Source organism: Bemisia tabaci, chromosome 7 (genome assembly GCF_918797505.1).
Source record: "Bemisia tabaci chromosome 7, PGI_BMITA_v3".
Lineage (NCBI taxonomy): Eukaryota > Metazoa > Arthropoda > Insecta > Hemiptera > Aleyrodidae > Bemisia > Bemisia tabaci.
The window spans coordinates 4,506,542-4,529,046 of record NC_092799.1 but is presented as its reverse complement, the minus strand read 5'-3'; the positions used below and the strand labels follow the sequence as shown (position 1 = coordinate 4,529,046).

The 22,505-nt window shown below is 36.3% G+C and overlaps 1 protein-coding gene across 3 annotated transcripts; it reads left to right on the top strand.

The window, feature by feature from the left end:
- Positions 1-102: 102 nt before the first annotated feature.
- LOC109031558 (protein VAC14 homolog) lies at positions 103-22,504 on the top strand. 3 transcript variants are annotated; one of them, XM_072302423.1, is made up of 16 exons: positions 103-122; positions 4,467-4,660; positions 5,833-5,983; positions 7,884-8,114; positions 8,786-9,003; positions 9,527-9,647; positions 10,103-10,226; positions 10,965-11,050; positions 13,934-14,065; positions 14,335-14,497; positions 18,120-18,249; positions 19,133-19,307; positions 19,555-19,673; positions 21,144-21,223; positions 21,655-21,808; positions 22,333-22,504. In XM_072302423.1, exons 2-16 carry the CDS (start codon positions 4,563-4,565, stop codon positions 22,496-22,498), a joined length of 2,148 nt encoding a protein of 715 aa, XP_072158524.1. In that variant the 5' UTR covers positions 103-122; positions 4,467-4,562; the 3' UTR covers positions 22,499-22,504. The 3 variants fall into 3 exon arrangements, with proteins under 3 accessions (XP_072158524.1, XP_018898684.1, XP_018898683.1); XM_019043139.2 differs by lacking the exon at positions 103-122 and adding an exon at positions 3,264-3,415; XM_019043138.2 differs by lacking the exon at positions 103-122 and adding an exon at positions 3,323-3,668.
- Position 22,505: the final 1 nt, after the last annotated feature.

The following is a 22,505-nucleotide window of genomic DNA, read 5'->3' as shown; positions in this document are numbered from 1 at the left end:
GCTGGAGAGCGTTGGGATCAGAGTGGAAAAACAACATTTTCTCGCACTAAAACTGAGAAATTAGAGGACCAGAATCGAACACATTTTCATTGTGAACATGCACTAAATAACTGATGTTCAAGGTTAGAACTAATACTCCGCATCAATGACATTTCTCCTTTGCATTTTTCACTCATTGATCACAAAAAAACTGTTACAACTCCATTTTACAGGACCCAGTTTATTCCGAATCTAAGAATAAAACCCAGTTGAAATATGTACGATATAGTGCTCTGTATCACGCCCGACACTCTAATAGAACATTTTAAACATATAATGTTACTATAATTGAATAAAGCATAAAGAAATCAAGGAAAAATAACCAACGACGCTTACCCGAAAAGGCCGTTGTTATTGACTAACTCGCCCTAACCTCCACCTTCAATGTTTTTTCTCATTGCTGGATGGTATTTCATCCTCCGGTAAAATTATTTTCTGCGGAGATATTATTTTCACCATCTAAAATTCATCTCTCTCTCGCTAATTTTTTTCTCTATCTACTGACTGTTTCTCTCTATCTGCCTTTTTTACCTCTCCCTGCTCTCTCCTCTCACTCTCTTTCTCTAGTCCTTTTCTCACACTCCGGAAAAAGTTTTTACTATTTTTACAAATGGCCCTTCGTAGATGCAAATTTCAAACGAAATCTAGGATGTCAGCAGGAAGGTCGGTAGCGTGCGCTGGTAGTCATCGAGACTCGCTAGTCAACATTATGTCAAGAGCATGTTCTGTAACACAGGCTCATGTCAGGGACTTAAAATCGGTCTTGGTGTCGTCGGCCATGGTAGGACGAGATAACCGTCACAAGCCGGGAATCATACCTGATTTCCTGGCGAGTTGAGGATATTACCATTAATCCTGCTTTCTTGTTTGGTCGTTACTACGGGCGGACCAGGGAGGCTTTAACTGTTGATGGGGTAACTATTACACCGGGCGAACCGGGTATCATATGTGATCGCCGGGCGAGCCGGGGGTATTACCTCTATTATTCCTGGGAGGATCCCAGGCAGTGTTCGAAACCCACAGGCACCAAAGAAATCGGTCATGGCGCCTAAAAAATGAAGGCTCTGCGCCAACGTGGCCCCTAAAAAACTACCCCCCCCTCCCCTCGCAAGAAAAAATCCTAATTTTTCTGTTGAGTGATTTTTCGAAAATCCCCCCAAGTTACAGTTGTACTAGTTCTGTTATTAAAACGTCTTGCGTGGCGTCTAACTTTTCACTAAATACGCCGTGATGTTTAGGCAAAAAGCCAATAGAATCAGTGAGAACAAAAACACACCAACTTGGAAACATGAAACTAATCAAGACACGCACAAAAACGCACAAAACTTTCATGACATTTCAAACAAACAACAACAAACTTTCAAACATTCAAAATTAGTTTAAGAAAAAGATTTTTGCTGCCGAGGGACAAGTACTTATGGACACTTTAAAGGTCCAAGCTGGAACAGATGCGCTAACTTCAATGACCTTCATGTAAGTTAACTGTCTTTAATGGAAATTGAGCATTTTCGAATTACCGAGTTGGTGCGTTTTCGTTCTCCTTGATTCAATCTGACCCCTGAAAAATCTTCAATGGCCTCAAAAATCGAGCTTGTTGCGCCACATGGCCCCTGAAACTCAAAGGTGAGTTTCGAACACTGATCCCAGGTCCGACGAAGGATGTTCAAAAATGCTCATCTTCTTGAGTCCCTCATGTTAGCGAGAGACCCACCCTCATCTTTCCTTATATTGGTGAGATACCACAAGGAAAAAGGTTAAACCCCGATAGAAAACTGCTCATTTAGAAATTTCAATCGCATTTATAACTCCGGATCTCTTAGCTCATTTATAGTATTGCCGAGTCGCCCTTTAGAGGTCGCTGGGCCCTTTTTGGAAATAGATCCGAGGAAAAAGACCAGCATTTCTCCTTTCACATATTTGAGAGTGTTTCAAGACTATTTTCATATTTGGTGTGTTGAATTTTTTTTAAATCGCATTTAACTCTGGATCTCTCTCCTCCTGATACGAATCGTCGAGTCGCCCTTTTAATGGTCGGTGAGCCCTTTTTTGAAGTAGGTCCGGGAATAAGAACCATTATTTCTCGTTTCACATATCTTGAGAGTGTTTCACGCCCATTTTCATGAAGTTTTGTGCATAGAATTTTTTTAAAATCTTATTTAACTCCAGATCTCTTGGCTCATATAATGTATTGCGAGTCGCCCTTTTGGAGCTCGCTGGGCGTTTTTTGGAAAAAAGTCCGGGAAAAAGGACCATAATTTCTCTTTTCACATATCTTGAGAATGTTTCTCACCAATTTTCATGAAGTTTGGTGCGTTGAATTTTTTCAAAATCCCATTGAAGCATTCTCTGGATCTCTTGGCTCATATACTGTATCATCGAGTTGCCCTTTTAATGGCCAGTGGGCCCGTTTTGGATATAGGTCCGGGAAAAAGGACCAGCATTTCTCGTTTCACATATCTTGAGAGTGTTTCACGCAAAGTTTCATGAATTTGGGTGCGTTGAATGTTTTATAAATCGCACTTATAACTCCGGATCTCTTGGCTCATTTAATGTATTGTCGAGTCGCCCTTTTGGAGCTCGCTGGGCCCTTTATGGAAATAGGTTCGGGGAAAAAAGGACCATAATTTCTCGTCTCGCGTATCTTGAGAAAGTTTCACGCCAATTTTCGTGAAGTTAGGTGTGTTGAATTTTTTTTAAATCTCATTTATAACTCCGGATCTCTCTCCTCATGATAGGAATCGTGGAGTCGCCCTTAAGAGGTCGGTGGGCCCTCTTTGGAAATAGAACTGGGGAAAAGGATCATAGTTACTCGTTCCGCTTATTGTAAGAGGGTCTTCTACCAATTTTTATGAAGTTTGATGTGTTGATATCTTTTTTAATTATTCCCATTGATCAGCAGGATCTCTAGTATGGCTCTCCCGGGGGCTCCTGGTCCTATTTGAATGTAGGTATAGAATGTTAAATGTTTAAAAATAAAAAATTTAAATCAAACAGAATACGCGCTTGCCAAAATTAATAAAGAGAATAATGTAGAAAGTACCCTTCCCCCCTCCCTCCCATCTTCCAATCCCCAACTTCCTCCCTCTCTCCTCCCCGATCGTAAGTGGTCGGACTCGTCGACCGTCGTGACGATTCTTGGTGACGATTAGTGCCTTGAAATGGAGGCGATATGGCAACACTGCATGAGGCGCTCTTTAGTGCACCCTAGTGGCGTATATGAGAGGCGCGCGCTGGTTACATACGCTGCCCCATCTGACAACATTGACTTTTTGCATAACTGCTTATCAGTATCAGTACCGACTACCGAATCAGTTCCTGATCAGTTTGTAAAGTGACAACTGACAATGTCTTCTGATCAGCTTTTAAATCACGACAGGTTTTTACTCCCACTTTTTACTGCATATGCTCTCTAGTCATCATCTCCCAGACCGAAAAATATCCTTTCATAATTCAAGTATCTCCTGCTTACATTAAAATTTTAGGTTATATTATCATCATTCCATAGTGGTTTCTTTTGAGTTCCCTTTCTGAAGATTTTCACCCCTTCTAGTGTGAAATTGAAACACTTTTAACAGAATGCACATGTGAGCAGACACTCAGAATGGAGTCTCTGTCTCTGAAGGCAATTGGTAAGAAAAGCTCATTCCCGTCCAACTATTCGGCTCCCTACAGATTTTTTCCCCGCCCTGTTTTTGTCTCTTAACCCACTTAATTCTATTCCAGATACTCTCTGGTCCAAGGAATTGTATGGCTCAAGAGCTTCAACCACTGCTTTGAGTGCCTCTGCGTCTCTATTTGAAATGGTCCATCAATCCTCCTGTCTGTCTCGCGTATTCTGTGCTTCGTATAATATTTACAAGTGTTTACACTCATTCATTCAGGACAGAACATGACCATGCATCCCATGCCTACTTAAGTAGCTGCATGATTATCAACATCCCTCAAAGAATGTTCTGGCTAGTCTGGAATACTGCTCTACCTCCTGAATGAACTCAATATTTATTCCTGCTCAGAGGATAATTTGCATGCTGTCATTACCTTCTCACAGTCTCTTAAGTTTGTAGCTGAGATCTGACAAAGTATACGTTGAAATATTTGAATGTTTCCTTATAGTATCTCTTTCATGTTGAGATTGTTTTTATCGTGCAATCCGTGAGTTCTGTACTCCTACTAGGTCCTCAACTTCCTGTTGCTCAACATTCAAGATCCTTTCATGATCAACTAGAGCAACGATAGTTCCCACTGGACTGTTATTCAATTCACTTTTGCACTACTAGCAACCAAAAACCCCTGTCTTATTTCACGTACCTACCAATAAAACATCTTACATTTTTTCTCTTCTTCTGAACATTTTCTCTTCAGCCTCAGGCTCTTATTCTATCATGCAATAAGTTAAGATGTCCTTTCATTTCTTTTTCTGTCTGCAGCTTGTGTAAATGCTAAGATCTGTCCAACTTTCCGGTGAACACCCCGTTGAAGCGATTTCAAATTTCTGTGAAGTACATTGATACAACCAGGTCAACATGGAGAGAGATTTTGCCCCTCTTAGTCAAGCTTGTGTCCGAGCACTGAACGATAAGATGTACGAGAAACGGAAAGCAGCAGCTCTAGAAATCGAAAAGTAAGTTGTGAATTAATAGGTTCACCTGTCATTAAATGTTGGTTGAACTCATTTTACCCCTCAAGTTCTCCTGCAGTGAAAGGATGATCATTGCACTCACTAAGTGCTACGAGAAATGAAAGAAGGTGTCTTTGTAAATGATAAGAATTTTGGCTGACAGTGTTTCATATGCTCTCACCGTAAATTAATTATATTTTTACCTAGCTTGACAACTGCAACATAATTGAAGTGTCACATTTCAATTTCTGTTATTCTGTAGAACACTCATAGTAGCAACAACTGTTGAGAAGACAACCCTTTAAAAAAAACTGTTCAAATGTGCATTTTAGGAAACCTTTTTCAGGTATTTTCTAAGGTAAAATTTTTGAGGGGTAAAATTTTAGTAAACCTTTGCCAAAAAGAGTGACTTTAAACTTTTAAAAATTGACTTTAAGTGAAAATTTTAAAAATGACTCTTAAGACTGTACTTTTCCATCACCTAATATGTTTGCAAAATGTCGAAAAACTCATGAAAACATACCTAGTCACTTTTTTAAAAACCTCTTTAAAGTAATTTTCACAAAAAGTTAAATTTTACTTACTTAAGTAACTAAAAAGGGTCTCCTTAAATGAACATTTTAACAGTTTTTACAAGAGTTTTTGAAAAACGCTTTTAAAAGATCATCGCTATTAGGGACTCAAAATAATCTTATTTTGATACAAATTGTGCTGTCAGTACAAAATCATAAAATCATGTGGATGTATTACAGTGTGTTCCAGTATGTGGATGTAATAAAGTACCAATCAAAATTTAAATTATGATAACAATTGAAAGTTATTTGGAGCAAAACTTAGTTGTCATTTTAGCCTTAGAAGCTCAGCCTTATTGAAAAATTCCTCACTCTACAAAAAGATCAAAACGGAGCATAAAGATTCAAGATATCATTGCCTTTTTGGGTTTTTTTCTTATTTTTTACTCAAGAAAGGAACCCTTCTTTTATCGAAACATTTCCTCCAAGATTTCCTCATGCCACCCATGAGTGGGGACTTGCTCGGTTGAGCATTTTCTGTACCCCTACTAAAATTATCTCTTACCTATTAATCTCCCTCTTTAAGTAATTTTCTTGGCAAAAGCATAGAGAGTTTTTATATAGCTGAAGGCTCAAACTTAAAATTATCCTGTTATTAAATAGGATGGTGAAGGAGTTTGCATCTCACAATAACACCGCCCAAATCAAAAGATTATTGAAGATTCTTGGTCAAGATTTTGCCGTCTCAAAAAATCCACACTCACGAAAAGGTGGTCTAATTGGATTGGCTGCAATGGCAGTTGGTTTAGGCAAGGTAAGGTCTTCTCTCCTTCCCTTAATTGTTTCACCTTTTTTCCTTTTTTTTAAAAATTCAATCTCAAATCTCAACGTTTGTTTGATATAAGGCTGTCCCAAAGAACCGAGAGTTGGCCTGCTCTAAAAAAAGTATTACAAATATTAGAATGCTAGTTTCAGTAACTTGTAGCTTATTTTATTGAACTTCTATTGAGCCTTCAATCAGCCTATTCGGCCAAAAATTTGCATTTCTTCAGCGATTTTTCAGTGATAGGTAGATAATATATTCTCCAAAATTTTCAAGTCACTTTCACTTTCCAACTCCAATTTGTGAAGACAACAACATCCTAAATTAAGTCTCAGATGTGACCCTTTTGTTGGATGGTGCGACTTTTTCAATGAAATTATCAAAATACTGTTGAAGTTTTTGTGGTTAAAAGCTCGCCATACCTGATATTTCCCTACATGTTGATGGATAGTGATAAATGACTTTAAAATCGTGGAGAATTTTATCACTCATCACTGAAAAATTGTCTGAGAAATGCACATTCCTTACCTGAAGAGCTCAAAAAGAGCTCGTTAAATAGCTAATGGAATAAACTATAAGCTCCTGCAAACCATATTCTAATATCTTCAATAATTTTAACAAGAACAGGTTTACTCTGTTTTTTTTTAGAACAGCTTTCTTACTTTCCTCACTTGTCCTGTATTTTTATGGAATTGGGAACTAACTCACTCTCAAGTCAGCATCAGAAATATCAGTTTGCCCTGTCTGTTGGTTCTCTATTTACTCAGCTGGTGATCTCAAAGACGAAAGCTCAAAAAGAAATAAAACAATTTTTGTTTCAAATCATGAATTTATCCACTTTCAAAAAGAGTGATCTCCATGAGCAGCAGCATGTGTCTGTTTAAATGGCAGCATGAGTTCAAGCTTAGAAACAGTCTGGAATGTTGCAGGTTCGTTAATTGCTCACAGGAAACCAAGAATAAAACACTAAAAAATGTGGCCCCACCTGTTAGTCACAAAGGATAGTGTTGGGTCTACATTATTCTGCAGCGAAATCATTCTTCCCCGTCAGTTTACCACTGATACTCATTAGAGTTTAATTCTCCTAGTCTAATTAAAATGTTTTGAATTTTTTTTCCTTGATTTCCCTGCAGAACGTGGACCACTTATTATTTTATATTATTCACAGAGTAGTTAATCAAATAATGATTAATTTACTATAAATTTCGAATTAGAAAATTTTGAGATAGACCCTCCAGAGAGGCCTAAATCTCAGTTGAAAAGAATTCTAATTTCTCAAAATTAAAAGCATATTATTCAAAAATCTCTGAACAAATTCGCAACATCCTGTGAGTTCCAAATATTAAATATATTTGCAACTTAATTTGCACAATGGCTGATTTACAGAGAGGTCAATGGATTCCTGAATTGATCGTGTCAAAAGCCCTTTTTTTTGTTTTTGGTATTAAAAACCAATAAACTTTCAGAGTGTCTCTCGCAATTTGGTGTTTTTACTGAACAGAAAAAGTGATTTGCCTCACTGATGACTTATATGAACCTTTCAATTTTCAAGGTCTCCAATATGAGGTTATGATTTTGCCTCACATCCCAAGCTTTGCCTGATGTTTGTCACAGATCGCAAGATCGGGAATGTGTTTTTCTTTGAATTCTCTTCCGAAAATATTAAAGATGCATAAATTTATTTTATTTAAAATAAATCAAATCATTTATTGAGAACAGGATAAACATGCCAAGAACGTAACTTCAATCATGCAATAAAGAAAAGGAGATACATGAAATCTAGATTATCAAATCTTATTTTAATAGACTGTATTTCAGTGAATTTTAATGATTCATATTTTATTGTAAAAATAATAATTAATTTGTATGTAATACATTTTTTCTCTTGTAGGAGACGGGAAACTACATTGAAGACTTAATACATCCAATTTTAGCAAATTTCTGTGAAGCAGACTCCCGTGTTCGCTTTTATGCGTGCGAATCTTTGTACAACGTTGTAAAAATAGCTAGGAGCTCTATTCTTCCACACTTTGCAGAAATATTCAGTGCTCTAAGCAAGCTAGCAGCTGATCCTGATCAACATGTAAAGAATGGCTCCGAACTGTTAGATCGATTATTAAAGGTACGATCCTTATTTTTCCAATGAAGTGATGTTATGTTTTTTGCACCAAAATCTGATGAGACGAATTTTATTTTTATGCACAATTTTTACGTTTTATTTTTTGTTGGCTCTACTATGTGCGGTATTTTTAAAGTACGCACACTGACCAAGAGAACGTGTTGATCCTTGTGCCAAACACATAATTGAGCCTCCTGCTTTGTAGTCAGGGTCTGAGAACTATCTAGAAGAAAGAAGTTGTTGAATTAATATCCCAGGAAGTCAAAAATCTGTGTCAAAACTCTGGAATGTTGAAACGAACTTTCCAGCTGTTGAAGTCTGGTGACATTGAATTAATAACGGATGTGTTCACATCAGCATACCAGAGTCGTTGCACAGATTTTTAACATCCTTGGATGTTAATCCAGAATTTTTTTTTTGCCTTGATACCTCCTCTACAAATGCATCCTCTTAAATCAGTAAACCGCCATGTTTAGAGATAAAATCTTTGTTAAATAGAGCAATGAAATTAGGTTCTCCTCTCCTTGCAATTCTCCACAAAATTTTCTATAGCTTCAAGCCACCAATCCTCCTATTGCAGTGCGTTCTTTGTTTTTTGTCACTTAGAAGCTTTTCATGAAAGTGTTCAAAATGTTTTATGATTTGTTGAGGCTGACAGCATTTTCTCTCCCCAGGATATTGTGACCGAGTGTTCAACATTCAACATTGATGCCTTCATGCCGTTACTGAGGGAGAGGATCTATGTTCCCAATAATTTTGCACGCCAGTTCATCATATCATGGATATCAGTCTTGAATTCCGTCCCAGATATTGATCTCATTCCGTACCTTCCAGAGATATTAGATGGTCTTTTCAATATACTCGCCGATCCCACTGTGGAAATTAATAAAATGTATGGTAATTGTCTCTACTTGCTTTACATTAATGTTAAAAGAATTTCTATGACTCTCAATTTCCTCAGAATCTCAATTCTGGAATATTTTTGATTTGCATTTGTGCCCCATCTTAAAAACTTAGCATTTAGGCAATTCATTTATTGATGAAAAATCTCTAGTTTTCCAACCTCACTTCAATATTTTAGGAGCTATTTGGGCAGAAGTCTAATTTTTTGCAGCTACTTTCAAATATTCTTCAAAGCTGTGAAAGTTCCTGTTATCAGAGAATAAAATTTGTGAGGAACAAAGATGCAGCAGCTTTAATTGTTGCTTCAATTTTAAAACACATTGTTCTGTCAGTGCTCTTTATTTTTAGACGCATTTTACACATAGTACTGGTCAAGTCAGATCTCCGACTATGTCCATTTTCATCAAACGTGATCAATTTTCATTTTTCCAATTATAATAGCACAAGTTAATTATTGATCAATTAAAGAAGTTGTATCTCTTTCCAATACCTAATTTCTTTCTTCTTAATAGGTGTGAAACTTTACTTGGTGAGTTTCTACGCAACATAAAATTGAATCCTGATAAAGCCAATTTTCCAGACATGATCAATGTTTTAATTGTCCACGCTCAGTCACCAGACAGCCTGTTGCAAGTAAGAACCCCCTTGAAATTTTACTGAACCCACTCTTTTTCTGCTTATTTTTTCTGGATTTTTATGCAAGATTAAAGTTTGTAAAACTGTTTCCCGCAGCAAGAAGAATCAGTCGCATATTCTACAATTATTATAATTAATATATATAATTATATTATAATTAATTAATATTCTTCAATAATCTTAGACACAATCCTCAATCACCAAAAAAAAGCTGCCTTGCTGATTGCTTTTGAAGTCCTAAATCAAAATAAGTGATTTCCAAAGTCAAGATGATATTGCTGCATTTATCCCCCTTCTCTGTCATCCACTAGAGTTTAATAAGAGTGCCCGAAAAATAATTCATAAAAGATCTTTGATTCATTTGATGATGTTCTCCTTGGTGTCTGTTTGATGCTTAAAATAATCCAAAATTTTTAATGTACTACATTCAAATTTGTTCATTTATTTTGCAGTATACAGCTGTCACGTGGATCAAGGAGTTCGTTCAGTTATCTGGCGATTCAATGCTTCCATACGTATCCGGCATACTCACCGCAATTTTGCCATGTGTAGCCTATGAAGAAGATTCTCAGAAACGTATCCTTTTATCTCACCAAAATAAAATTTTATTTTCTCGAGCAGGTACATGAAGAGATCATCTCTTAATGTTGGAATTCGATGTTTCATTGAACTAGTGAATTTTGAAGAGTTTAAACCTCATCATTCAACTTTGCTCATGTACAAGATTTAAACGATTGAAAAGCAAAAATAAGGCTAAACGCAAGTCATTATTACTCCTAGAAATTTAGACATTACAGGAGCTACCTACTGTTTCGTGCCAAAAAAATTCCTTTTGAGCCTTCAGGCATTGCCAAATGTTCTTTGATGAAATATAAAGTTTCAGGGAAACTTCTGTATATTTTTCTTCCAATGTTTTGATGTAAGGTGTTTTGCACTTTATTTATAACATGCTCTAATTCAGTTGGAAAAAATATTCAGAAAAATGAGCTCTTCTTCACTTACATGTTCAATCAGTGAATGCATGATACTTATCAATGGTCAAAGTTCAAAACCACTTATTTCCATTGCAGTGTCAAAATTTCTGCTATTATTTTATTTTTTCGAAGAGAAACAAGCCAGTTTCATCGCTTGAAGTGCACACAGAATATTCTGCTAACAGAGAAGAATAATCAAGAAAGTTCTCCAAAAATTACGTCTACTAATTTTCCGAAGAAAAAATAAATTAAGACAGGAAGTCTGAAACATCGAAGAGAAATACATGGTTTTGCACTTTGGCAACCGATACATGTGGTATGTTCCTGAACAGCTATTCAGATATCAAAGAGGCAGCTATAGCAGTGAATTTCAGTCTTATGAAACTAATTACGATGGAAAGCAAACTACCGCAAGGAGGAGATGAGGTAAGTCAAATGTTTTTAATTCATCTTTGCCGGCAGTCTCTCTGTCTGCGTAAGATACGTTACCAGGTTGTTTTTGAGAATCGATTGGATCCTTTTAGCATCAGTTATGTGAGCGTTTTTCATTTTTGATGACTTCCAAAATTTGCTCAAGGTCATTATCCATATTGGTAATTGGTTCATCTACCGCTGGTGGTAGAGCAGCAGATGACTGCTCTGTTACCCTGTGGCGAGAATCCTTCGGTTAAAAAGTGTTGCTCCACTGTTGCGCTTCTTGATAATATCTCTCTAGGAATTTTGCCCAGTTTATCATGTATGTAGTTTCGTGTAAATGGTAATTATTTTTTTGAAACATAAAGATTTGATTTAATTCAATTTTCGAAGCAAATTAGCTATCTACAGTGGATTTTCAAAAACACACTGAAAAATTGAAAGCATAGTGTCTAGTTTTTTAAAAACCGGGATTCATCAGGGAATGAAAATTTACCGGGAAAATCAGGGAATCCGTTCTAGAAACTGGGAATCTCTTCTCCAACCTCCCAGGGATCATTTCGTTTTCAGATTTGACGGTCTAATCTGACCAAGCACTATTCGGCTACGTCCATCGGCCTTCGGCAATTATCGCGAATGCGCAGTTGGAAACTCGCATCGATGACCCGAACTTGCATCTTCAATCGGGCTTCGAGAAATTTCTCCAAATCTCCTCTCATCCGACTCATCATAATCTTTTCCTCAAGAAAATCCCGGGAAAGTGGGAGAAAACTTTGGTTTCTCATCAGCAAATGAGCTCCTGAAAATCAGGGAAAATCAAGGAAAAATCAGGTAATGAGCTTTGCCAAGAAAAGTAGACACCATGATTGAAAACAAATCAATAACTAGAAAATTGGGGATCAGGTCCCCACTTTTTTAACTTCTACATTGTATTTTTACCACAAGATATTTTCTATCTTCCACAAGACACATGTCTTAGGAAAGGATGCAGCGTGCTGGTAAAAACTTTTCCAGTAGTTGCTGGATAATTTTGAGGGGAAACAGTCTAATAAGATTTTGTAAGTCACCACAAGAAATGAGATGAAATTTGTATCAGTTTCATAAGTGCTGAAAAAGGAAGACTCGTGGCATTTTCAACAAACATCATTCGATAACCAGGTTTCTCAAGCCAGGCAGGGATACTATTGAAATGGATACACAGTATACCGCATTAGTGATAGTTTTGATTCCGCCTGATACAATGTGGCAAGTCCCTTGGATGCGTATGGAAAATTGAGTTTTAGGCTGGCTGTGTATTTTTCCAAGCCTGTCCTACCTGACAAAACAAAAAACGGGCAAACCTACAGGGGTGTCAGAGGTTACGCTTACTTCTGCTCTGTCCCTTCGAGAGCTGGGAAGCCTCAGGGTTGCCAAAAGTGTGCAGTCATACACCCTATCGGGAGGCCTAATCGACCTAATGATCTTGATTTTTTCTACCAATTAGAAATTTTCAAAGTAGCCAATCGATTAGTTCCAAAGTAGTCATACGATGATCCAATCCGATCCTGACAACCCAAATAATTGGATGAGATGGGATCTCTCCTGAGAAAGAAAGGAACATTTGCTGTAAATTATACTTTTTTTCTGACACATTATGAGCTGTATTAGCAGATTAAAATACGCAAATTAGGGAAAGGATCTAATTCTTTCAGTACGGTTCAGAAGGAAAAGAATTGACCTCGTCAAAAAATCAGCGCACCAGAATCAATTCGATCTTGTCAGTCTTTTGGTCTTGAAGAATAAATCAAACCAAAATTTGCCATCAACAAACGTAGATTGTGGCATTGCAGTCACCTCATGTTGACAGTGAATCTTCCAAACTGCATATCTCGATTTGCGACATTGCAGACTTCCTGTCAAACTTTATTTTTTGAATGGAAAACTACTGAATGTCAATTCCTAGTAGCTTCCGTGACTTTTGTGCTCTCTGAGGAGAGAAAACAGGTGGTCAAAGAGTTTCACTGTCGATGTGCTACTTTCTCTACATGATAATCTCTGTAAATGAAAAATAATCGACTTGATACATGAGTCAACGACGGACCGTATAAACAAAAGTGCAGATCGAAGTATGAATCGTTTCGAGAGTCGGTGATTTTGCCAACGTGCGCTCAAAATTTAATCTAGAACTAAAGCCTCAGTTTTAGAGTGAATTTTGAGCGCACGTCGGCTAAATCACTAACTTTCTCTAAATGACAGGCTGTATCAAAGCTTTGTGTTGAAGTTTGCTACTTTCCTTTTTTTTTTTTTTTTTTCTAAGACAAGTTGTCAATTTGTTTTTTTTTAATGAAGATGTTGTGCTCAAGACAAAGTTGAAACCTTCTGATTTTATTGCTGAGGACCCTAGAATTAATTGATTAGAAGATTTAATTAATTACTTTGCGAAGTCATGAGAAACAGATAAGTAATGTTCATCTCCCTTTCCCCTCTATTTATATCACCAAAACCGCTGTGTTATGGAAAAGAGCTGTAAGTGCACTCTATATTGAGCCTCAAGACACTTAAGAGCATGTGTTAACCGCGGCTTGTACAGAAATGCACTTAGTGTTCTCTTCCGTAACATGGCAGAAAATGCTACTGCAGCATCCATCAAAATTCGAAATTAATGAAGATTCCATGAATTCCATGAGGAAGTAATTTTATATTCTTAAGATAATTTCTCGTAAGCTTTCAGGTGAAGCTTTTCAGTCAGTTTGAATGAATCCAAACAATGTTCCCTTCAGTGGATTACTACTTTTGTGGAACTTGAAAGAAGGTTGAAATATTTCAGATTATATTTGTCTCTTAAAATCACAGATTCAGTATAGACTCTTATCAAAGATGTATTTTATCTATTTTGTTCTAAATTTTTTAATCTAGGCCGGCGAGAACGATTTAAATTTACCATCCATCGTTGAAGTCTTGTCTAAAAATTTGCAACACACTCCAGTAGCCACAAAAGTTGCAGTGTTACGTTGGATATTTCATCTGTATACAAAGACACCACAGAAGGTAAGATCCTATGTTATTTTATATCGGCAAACTTTTTTGCCGAAAGAAAAGAACAGCAAAAAGGTTAAGTATTTGTGAGAAAGTCTTAAACTTTATCTTGATCGAAAATCCACAACTTTAATTGGGCTACTAGACCAGGCCTGAATTGGAGAAAAACGTCACATGTTTTCTCTTCAACATTTTATGCAGAATACGATTTTTTTAGTAAGCTCAAAAATTTTTAGCTCTTTCTTTTTACTATCTAAGTATTTGATCTGTTTTCTGTGTAGATGTATCCTCATATTGATGAGCTCTTCCCTATTCTGCTGAAAGTTCTCAGCGATTCGTCCGAAGAAGTAGTGCAGCATGATCTAGAAGTACTAACTCAAATCGTTTCAACCCCTCCTCACCAAGAGGGTGATACTGTAGGAAATGAAGTGAATTCTAAAACAGGTTAGTTATACTGCCGTGCGAAGGAAGAACTCTGTATGAACATTCGAGAGTTGCCAAATTCCCTCCGGTAAAATGTTTATTTTTAAGAAAAGTTATGAATATATTTCCATGAAATTTTCAGGACCCTCAGGTGAAACTGCAAACAAAATTATCTGACAAATTGGAAGGAAAAAATTCACAAATTTACCAGGAAATCCGTGTTTTACCAAAGGAAATTTGGCAACGCCTGAAGGTTCATACGGCGTTCTTCCTTAGCACAGCAGTATTTTTTGTTTTTTTTTTGTTTGTTTGTTTATTATCGCAAGATACAGAGCATAATACATTTACACTTACAATGAAAGTGGTGAAATAAGATTTAAAGAGACAATAATTATGAAGACTATAACTTACAAAGATTGACTCGGTTGAGGTGAAAATAATAATTACGTAATTCAACTCGGTTGTAGGTTCGCGATGCCGGAATCTGCCTTAAGGCATACGTCGGGAAGCACAGCAGTATAAGTTTCTGTTCATTTTTAGCTTCCAAAAGAAACAAGAACGAGTTTTGATAATTTTTTAACTAATTAAGAGATGAGTCAGCGAAAATAAAATAAATAAACTTTCAAACTCGCTTATTTCCTTTCAAATTTGTTATATTAAGATGCGCTTTGAACTCCACAGTAGTCTGAAATGTGTCTTAAAGTAACAAATTGGAAAGGAAAGAAGTGAGTTTAAAAAATAATTTATTTTATTCATTGATCAAATCTTTTCTTGTTTTTTTAAGAGTCCCTCATATACCATACCTGATGGGTTCACATTTCATTGTAACTGGCAATTTTGTACTCTGAACATGGCATACTAAAATTTGAATTAGCTTTTTCTTGAAACTTTGTTATTGGCGCGTATACGTAGTATACCGCCTTTGCGATCGTTTCGAACCCTGCTCGATACAATAACCGAGTCCCTTAGTTCCTTACCGAAAAGTGACTACCGCGAACTTCTGAGATTTTCCAAAGCGTGTAAAAAGTTTACTTATCCGTCAATAATTATGATTAAAATTTGTTTCTCATTCTGGGGCTCGCTAGTTTATGTGCAGTGAATACCAAGAGTCTACGTTTCTTGGTTTTTTTAAAAAAAGCCTTAGAATGGGGCGCGCTGATTTAAAATATGCATATATAAGCGGAAGCAAGCGAACTGATTCGAGGATGGCTGACCAGTTCGGCACTCCTTGAATGAGAATTTCACTCACTCCGTTTTGTTCACAACGTTGCTTTGACATATCTCCACACCACTGTTATCCTTTTCAAAAGTTGGTACTCCTTGCTCTGATAGCCGGGGCCACCAGGATAGTGGTAAGTGCAATCTGTGATGAGCCTCGAGACTCATTAGACCATTTGCTAAACGTGGCTCATACAGGAGTCCACTAAGCCCTCTCGTCCCCACGCTCCTGATCACTGCGTCGGCGTCACGAAGAACAATGGGCCCTTGGGTCCCAACGCGGCCGATACCCTACCCCAATTACTCACGCTTCATTAACCATTTCACCGTCACGCTAGGATTCATCCAATTTTCAAAAAAAATTGTTTCGCATGTATTTAGCAATTTTTTCCTTACTCTCCGTTAAAACACAAATAAAAAGAGACCTCATTCATAAAAATCGGCCGAATAGAAGAGAAGTTACAGTAATCGAAATCCGAAGAAATCAACAAAACCTCGACTCCTCGATACGAAAAATAAAATGAAGGGGAAAAAAAGAAAGTATAAATTACAATTAAATATAATTGACCTCAGAATTTGACAAACAATTCATTTATATACCTAACGCTGAAAAAACTGGGAGAAATTACAAAAAATTTCCCTCTTGCAAGGGGCTTCTTTGTAAGAATTTTGACCTGAAGACAACGGTCGAATAACAGCAGTACTCCATACAATACACGGTGTGCCTGAACGAGTTAAACATTTTTTATACGTCCAAATCGAAAAATCTTTATATTCTTAACTACAATGTCTCTTGAATCGTTTAAGCAAAAAAAAAAAAAAAAAAAAATTCCGTCGAGATTCTGGAACGCAAAGGCGCTTTAAAAGTATTCTGGGGCTATAATAGCTAAATCACCGGTAGTAAATTCGTTATATTATTAAAAAGAAATTGACTCCATAGTTTAATTCCTTAGTTTCTTGAATACGATTATTTTAAGCACTTAAACATTTATACCACCAATTTTAGCCATGGGGTGATTTCCTGAGAGCCGATAATATCACGAATTTCTCATAGAACCCTTCAACAGTGGCTTGCTTTTTTGGCAGCCGATTCGGCCATCGAACCGGAGTTTAAATGGAAGCTGATAATAACCCAAAGCTCTGAGAAAAATTTTGAGATGAGTATAAGAACGGTTTGTTGTAAGTAGCGAGGAGAGGCGGGCAAAGCGGCTAAAATCCTATCTAATTTTTACAGTTTTTCTGTTGAATTAATGTTGCCGCGGGCTTCTGACTGTCCACACATAGTTCTGTTCAGCATATCGATACATAAGTATTTACATTTTACATACGTAGAATCTAATTTTCACGTCGGGGAGTTGACATATTTTGATTTTTTCGATTTTATACGGAAAATTGATGGTTTTTCGGGATTGAAATTATTATTGTTTCATGAAAAATAAATGCACCCAAAATGACTATAGCATATTGATTCTTACACATTTGCACTCACAAAATTGGTTGGTAAATTCAACGAGTGGGTGCATCGACCTGGTATATCAAGTTTCTGCAATTTTTTACGGCAAATCAGTAGATTTTCGGGATGTAGATTGCTTACTTTCAATTCATGAATGAATAAAGCAACGACATGGTTGAACTTCTTTGCATGGAAAGACGTTTAAAATAACAAAATCAAGACGTATTTAATGCAATTGCATTTATATCGAGTCAATTTCTTTTCAATAATATAACGGGATTTTTACTACCGGTGATTTGGGTATTTTAGCCCCAAAATACCTTTAAATCGACTTTATCTTCTAGGAGTTCGACAGAATTTTTCCTTTCTTCGCTTAAATTATTCCGTAGCACTTTTCTTCAAGAATCTGATAAGATTTTGCTTGAGGCAGATCAAAAAACTTAAATTCGATCGAATAGCTTTCTACTTTCACAATACACGGTCTCGTCAAGGTGCGTCTTTGACCTCGCAGTGTTGGATCGTGAATTCTCTTGTTGTGCTGTTTGCCTATTTTGAAATCTCTGTAAATGAAAACTAAAGGGGTTGATATGTGCGAGTTAATGACGCGCCTTATCAACACATTGTGTTGGAGTTCACTGCTTGTTTTAATATATAATTATTTAATAGTTATTTTAAAGTATAAATATAGTGAATAGCAACATTTATACTTCTATGACTCTATAGTTTGACGTTTTTTCATCGAAAAATGTTCATAGACCCTTCTTTGTGCTGTGGTACCAGCATCTTAATTTTAAATTTTTGGGGACGAAAGACCTTTTTTCTGCAAATGGTCTTATATCTAGTTGAAACTTTCTTGTCTAAGACTGTCATTTTAATCTCTTTTACACCAACTATACTTTTTTCAAAGCTCTAGAGGAATTTTTTTTTTTTTTTAAAACCAATTTTATTAACATATGCCCTGTTTGTTTGCAGTTCCAAATCTAGGAATCAAATCTTCTGAAAATGTCACAGCTAATCCGTATTTCAATAAGTTTATCACTAGTTTACTCAAATTATTTTTGAATAGAAATTTACTGGAAGATAGAGGCTCCTTTATCATTAGGTATGTTCAATTTTTCATTCCGACTTTTTTTTTTTAAATAAATAAAAATTGCTGAAATTGGGGAAAAGTAATGTACAATTTTGAAATCGAATCTACAATACCAATTGATCATGTCTGCAGTTATTTTGTAATTATGTCCAACTGTAAAATTGAGTAAACTTTATCGCAGTTTTTTTCTTTTAGTAGAATTCATTATTAAATGAAAATAAGAAAGTGTATCAGTATGTAAATTGACCTAAATGCACAAGGCCAAGGTTTATACGAGGACATTGTAAGACAAGTTTGATAAACAAATCGGAATTTGAGTTTTAAATGGACATATTCTCTTCTATCCAAAAGAATATGTGGGGAGTGTATCAATACATCTTGATGCTAATAAAAGGCATAAATTTGCTTTTCAATTGGACACGGTAGATTAAATCTGTAAATGACTTTCTCTCTTAACTACGTTTTTTGAGCTGCAAACCTCAAATAGCTTATTGTTTGTTTGATCTCTTTTAGTAATTCTATTTGAGTTAAAATATTCGTAAGTTTGCTATCCAAGCATGGTGTATATTACAAGTTTTAGTGCCTCAGAACTTAGGTCCATTCTCTGTTAGTCCATCAGAAATAATGCTTGGATTTTTGCAAAACATTTTGGAAAAACTTCGCACATGAAAAACACACCTCTTTGTTACCAGGTAATTTTTTTTCTATTTTACTGGTTTTTGTCTTAAGTAAAAGTAACGATTCCAAATGATTCTTGTATTCATATGCTTGAGATATGATTCTCATTTTTCCACATTAATGCCTCCATTCTGAGCTCCATTGAAAGCGTAATACATGTAAGTTTAAGTCAAATTTGTCTCAACAAGAACTGATATTGTATTGCTTCTCATTGCAGGCAGCTGTGTGTATTACTGAATGCTGAAGATATTTACTGTACGTTGGCAAAAATTATTCTAGAGGAAGACAACATAAAATTTGCAAGTGTTATGGTGCAGTCCCTTAACACTATTCTACTCACATCATCTGAATTATTTCAGTTGAGGAACAGTCTCAAGGAATTCAAAACAGAAGTAAGAGTTTTTCCGTCTGTTTCTCAAAATTCCTAACTTTTCTAAGTTTTACACAAACTGATTGCGGTAAACGCACGGGTCGTAAGATGGGGTGGTGGAGTTTTTTAGCCAACGTGCGTATGTTAAATATTGTACGGAAAATAGGATCTAAGAAATTCGAAAGAAGTTTAAATAATTTGTTTGATTTTAAGATTTTTTGTTTGAGTTTTCTGTGCTTAATGATACATCTTTAATGGTTCTGTTTCAGGATAGTTATCGCTTATTCGAGGTCTTATATGCAACTTGGTGTCATAGCCCAATAGCTACTTTTGCCCTGTGTTTACTAACTCAAAATTATGAGCATGCCTGTGAGCTTCTACGAATATTGTATCCTTTTTGACACCTGTTAGGGTTCACTTCAAGAGGTTCACTCTTTTGTTTTATTGAGAGCTGTTGAAAAATAACCATCCTAATTTTTTAGAATTTTTTTAAGTTCTTGTAAGTTAATTAGGGCTGTGCGAGCCTGGTTTTTTGGATTCGAGCCGAGTTCGAGTATTTTTTCACTAAGTCGAGCCGAGTTCGAGCTTTTTCGAGCTTTGAAAATGACCCTCGAGCCGAGTCGAGCTCGAGTCGAGTTCGAGTAATTTCGAGTTTTAAAACGTGATTTAATCTATTTTCTACAACAAATAATTTCAAACAAGACTCATAATATGATATTAATAATTATTGACGATGACACACTAGGAAGGATTTACACTAAAATTACAAAATGTTCGGCAGTAACGCGTTAAAATAACTTCCCGCGGTTTAATTTGAAAAGAGGACAAAACTTGGCAAGAAGCGGCGTGGCGCGGCGTACATCAAAGGAACTTCGGGCGGCACAAGTAAAGGCTTTAGAGCCCATTTATGCACGCAATTCGTGTCGCCGGCGGCAGTTGTCGCCGCGACGTTTTTTGGAATCGCGCGATTCCTATTTTTGTAGCCGCAGCACCTTTTTTCTGCCGCCGCGACACCGTTTTTCTGGAGCGCAAAAGGTCCAAAACACGTGCTCACTTTCAGTTTTCCAAGCGGCGGTCGCCGCCGCAGGTTGAAATTTGTCGCGCGCATAAATGCGCTCATATGACTCCGTGTAGTTACAAACCGCGCGCGCGGCAGGAAATCGCCGGGCGGTAGCGTGTTGGCGCTGCGGATGGTAGAAATTTGCCGACGAGACTCTGATGTTATTCAATCGTAAAATGATGGCAAAACTAACAATAGTTTAAGTATGATTGAAATGTTTGGAAGTTGGACTCTTTCGGCGTTTCCGGCTCAAAAAAACTCGAAATACTCGAAAAAACTCGTGTTGTTGACACTCGAGCCGAGTTCGAGTACTCGCTCGAACCTAACCTAACTTTCGAGCCGAGTCGAGTACTCGATACTCGGCTCGACTCGACTCGAAATTCGAGTACTCGCACAGCCCTAAAGTTAATTGAAATTGGGGATGGGTTATTTTCAATTTTTATGTCTGGAAAGAGATTATCTTACCATCTCTTTTGTACCAAGTTTAGTGAATTGCACTGAAAATCATGAATCTGCTATATTGCCATTCAGGAATCATTACAATTCTCAAATAGTGTCATTATTTTTTTCAAAACCGAATGTATATTTCCTATGATTTTATCATCAAGATATTGAAGGTATTTCAATAAATTTGCAAAAAATTGCTAGGCTTCATGTATGAATGTGCCCCTCAGTTTTATCCCCAAAAATTACAACTTTCATCAATTTTCACTGGCACAAGTTCCACTGTGAACTTCGTTGTTATGATTTTTAATTTCTTCTTATATTGAGTCAATATTTTCCTGAGCATTTATTCAGTGGTGATATCGAGATAACGACTGAATTTTTAGTAGACGTGGATAAACTAATACAGCTGATTGAGTCTCCAATTTTTACTTGTAAGTTTTCCGTTCATTTTTTCAACGTTCAGTAACTTTTAAAAACGGACACTTTGTATCAGTGCAATTGCCTCATTCATCGTTGTTTGTTCTTTCAAATTGTTTTTTGTTCGGATCAGGCAAGGCTCTTAAATTGATGAACCTTTAATAAGTAAATGGAGGATCCAAATATCTTAATTTTTCACAAAAACATCTTCGTCGCTTTTAACCTCAGTTTCTTCCTTTTAAAGTCTGGACATTTTAAACCCTGAATTAAATGAATACAAAGAACTAAATTAAATTATGTTAAATTTTGTCAAAGCTTTATTGTGATGCAAATGGGTATAGTTTAATAGAAAAGCGCCTACTTGTATTCTTGAAAAAAATGAGGCGGCAGTAGTTCTAGAAAATACTAGTTCTGATCAGACATTTTAATGATTGTTGTTTTTCAGATCTTAGAATTGAATTACTTGAAGTTCCTCACAATCGCTATTTGGTTCAAGCTCTGTATGGATTATTAATGTTACTACCTCAATCTAACGCATTCCATACTTTGAAAAATCGCCTTCAGTGCATTCCGCAGCTCCAGTTCTTCCAGGCCAATGAGTAAGCTCTTCAGTCGCTTAAGTTCTTCATATGTTTTGACTGATTGAAAGAAAATTATAGCTAACCATTATAGTAGTTCAGAGGCATATGTGTTCCTGTGTGCACATTTGGGATAGAACTTAAGACACATTTCCATTTGATTCCATCTGGCCTCGATTTTTCTTCCAAGGTTACTGTACCGTACCCCCTCAAATTAGTTTGAATAAATGCCTCATCGACAGGATATCTACCCCTAAATCTAGTCCTGAGGGATTTCTAATTGTAGTTATCACTATCTAAAGAACTTGTAAAGTTGAAAGAGAATCAAATTTAGAAAATCAGTTACATTATTATTAGTCGGTCGATAAAGTGAAAGCTTTCTAAAAATCAATCAAAATCCAAAACACTTATAAAGTCCAAATGCATTTTTCCAACGTTGGTTTACTACCATACTTTGTGTGCTTGTTTATTTACAATAAAATGTCAGCCATGAAACTTCTTTTTTATAGAATAGTTTTCTCATTCAACGTCTTTTGTTTTTTCAGGTCGGAGGTCTTCAAGAAGAAAGAATCAATAAAAAAATCTAACTTAGACTTTAAGAAACTGCTACAAACTTTCGTAAATGTTCAAGAAAGACACAAACAGATAAAAGCTGCTGCTAGGTATGAAGCTATATTAGAGAAAGGTGTAAAAAATACAGAGATATCGTGATATTAAT

Coding starts and splice junctions, on each gene's coding strand:
- LOC109031558 (XM_072302423.1), top strand. CDS start 4,563: ATGGAGAGAGATTTTGCCCCTCTTAGTCAAGCTTGTGTCCGAGCACTG. Junction 11,051..13,933: donor TACCGCAAGGAGGAGATGAG/GTAAGTCAAATG, acceptor TTTTTAATCTAG/GCCGGCGAGAACGATTTAAA. Junction 19,674..21,143: donor TGTGAGCTTCTACGAATATT/GTATCCTTTTTG, acceptor GCATTTATTCAG/TGGTGATATCGAGATAACGA.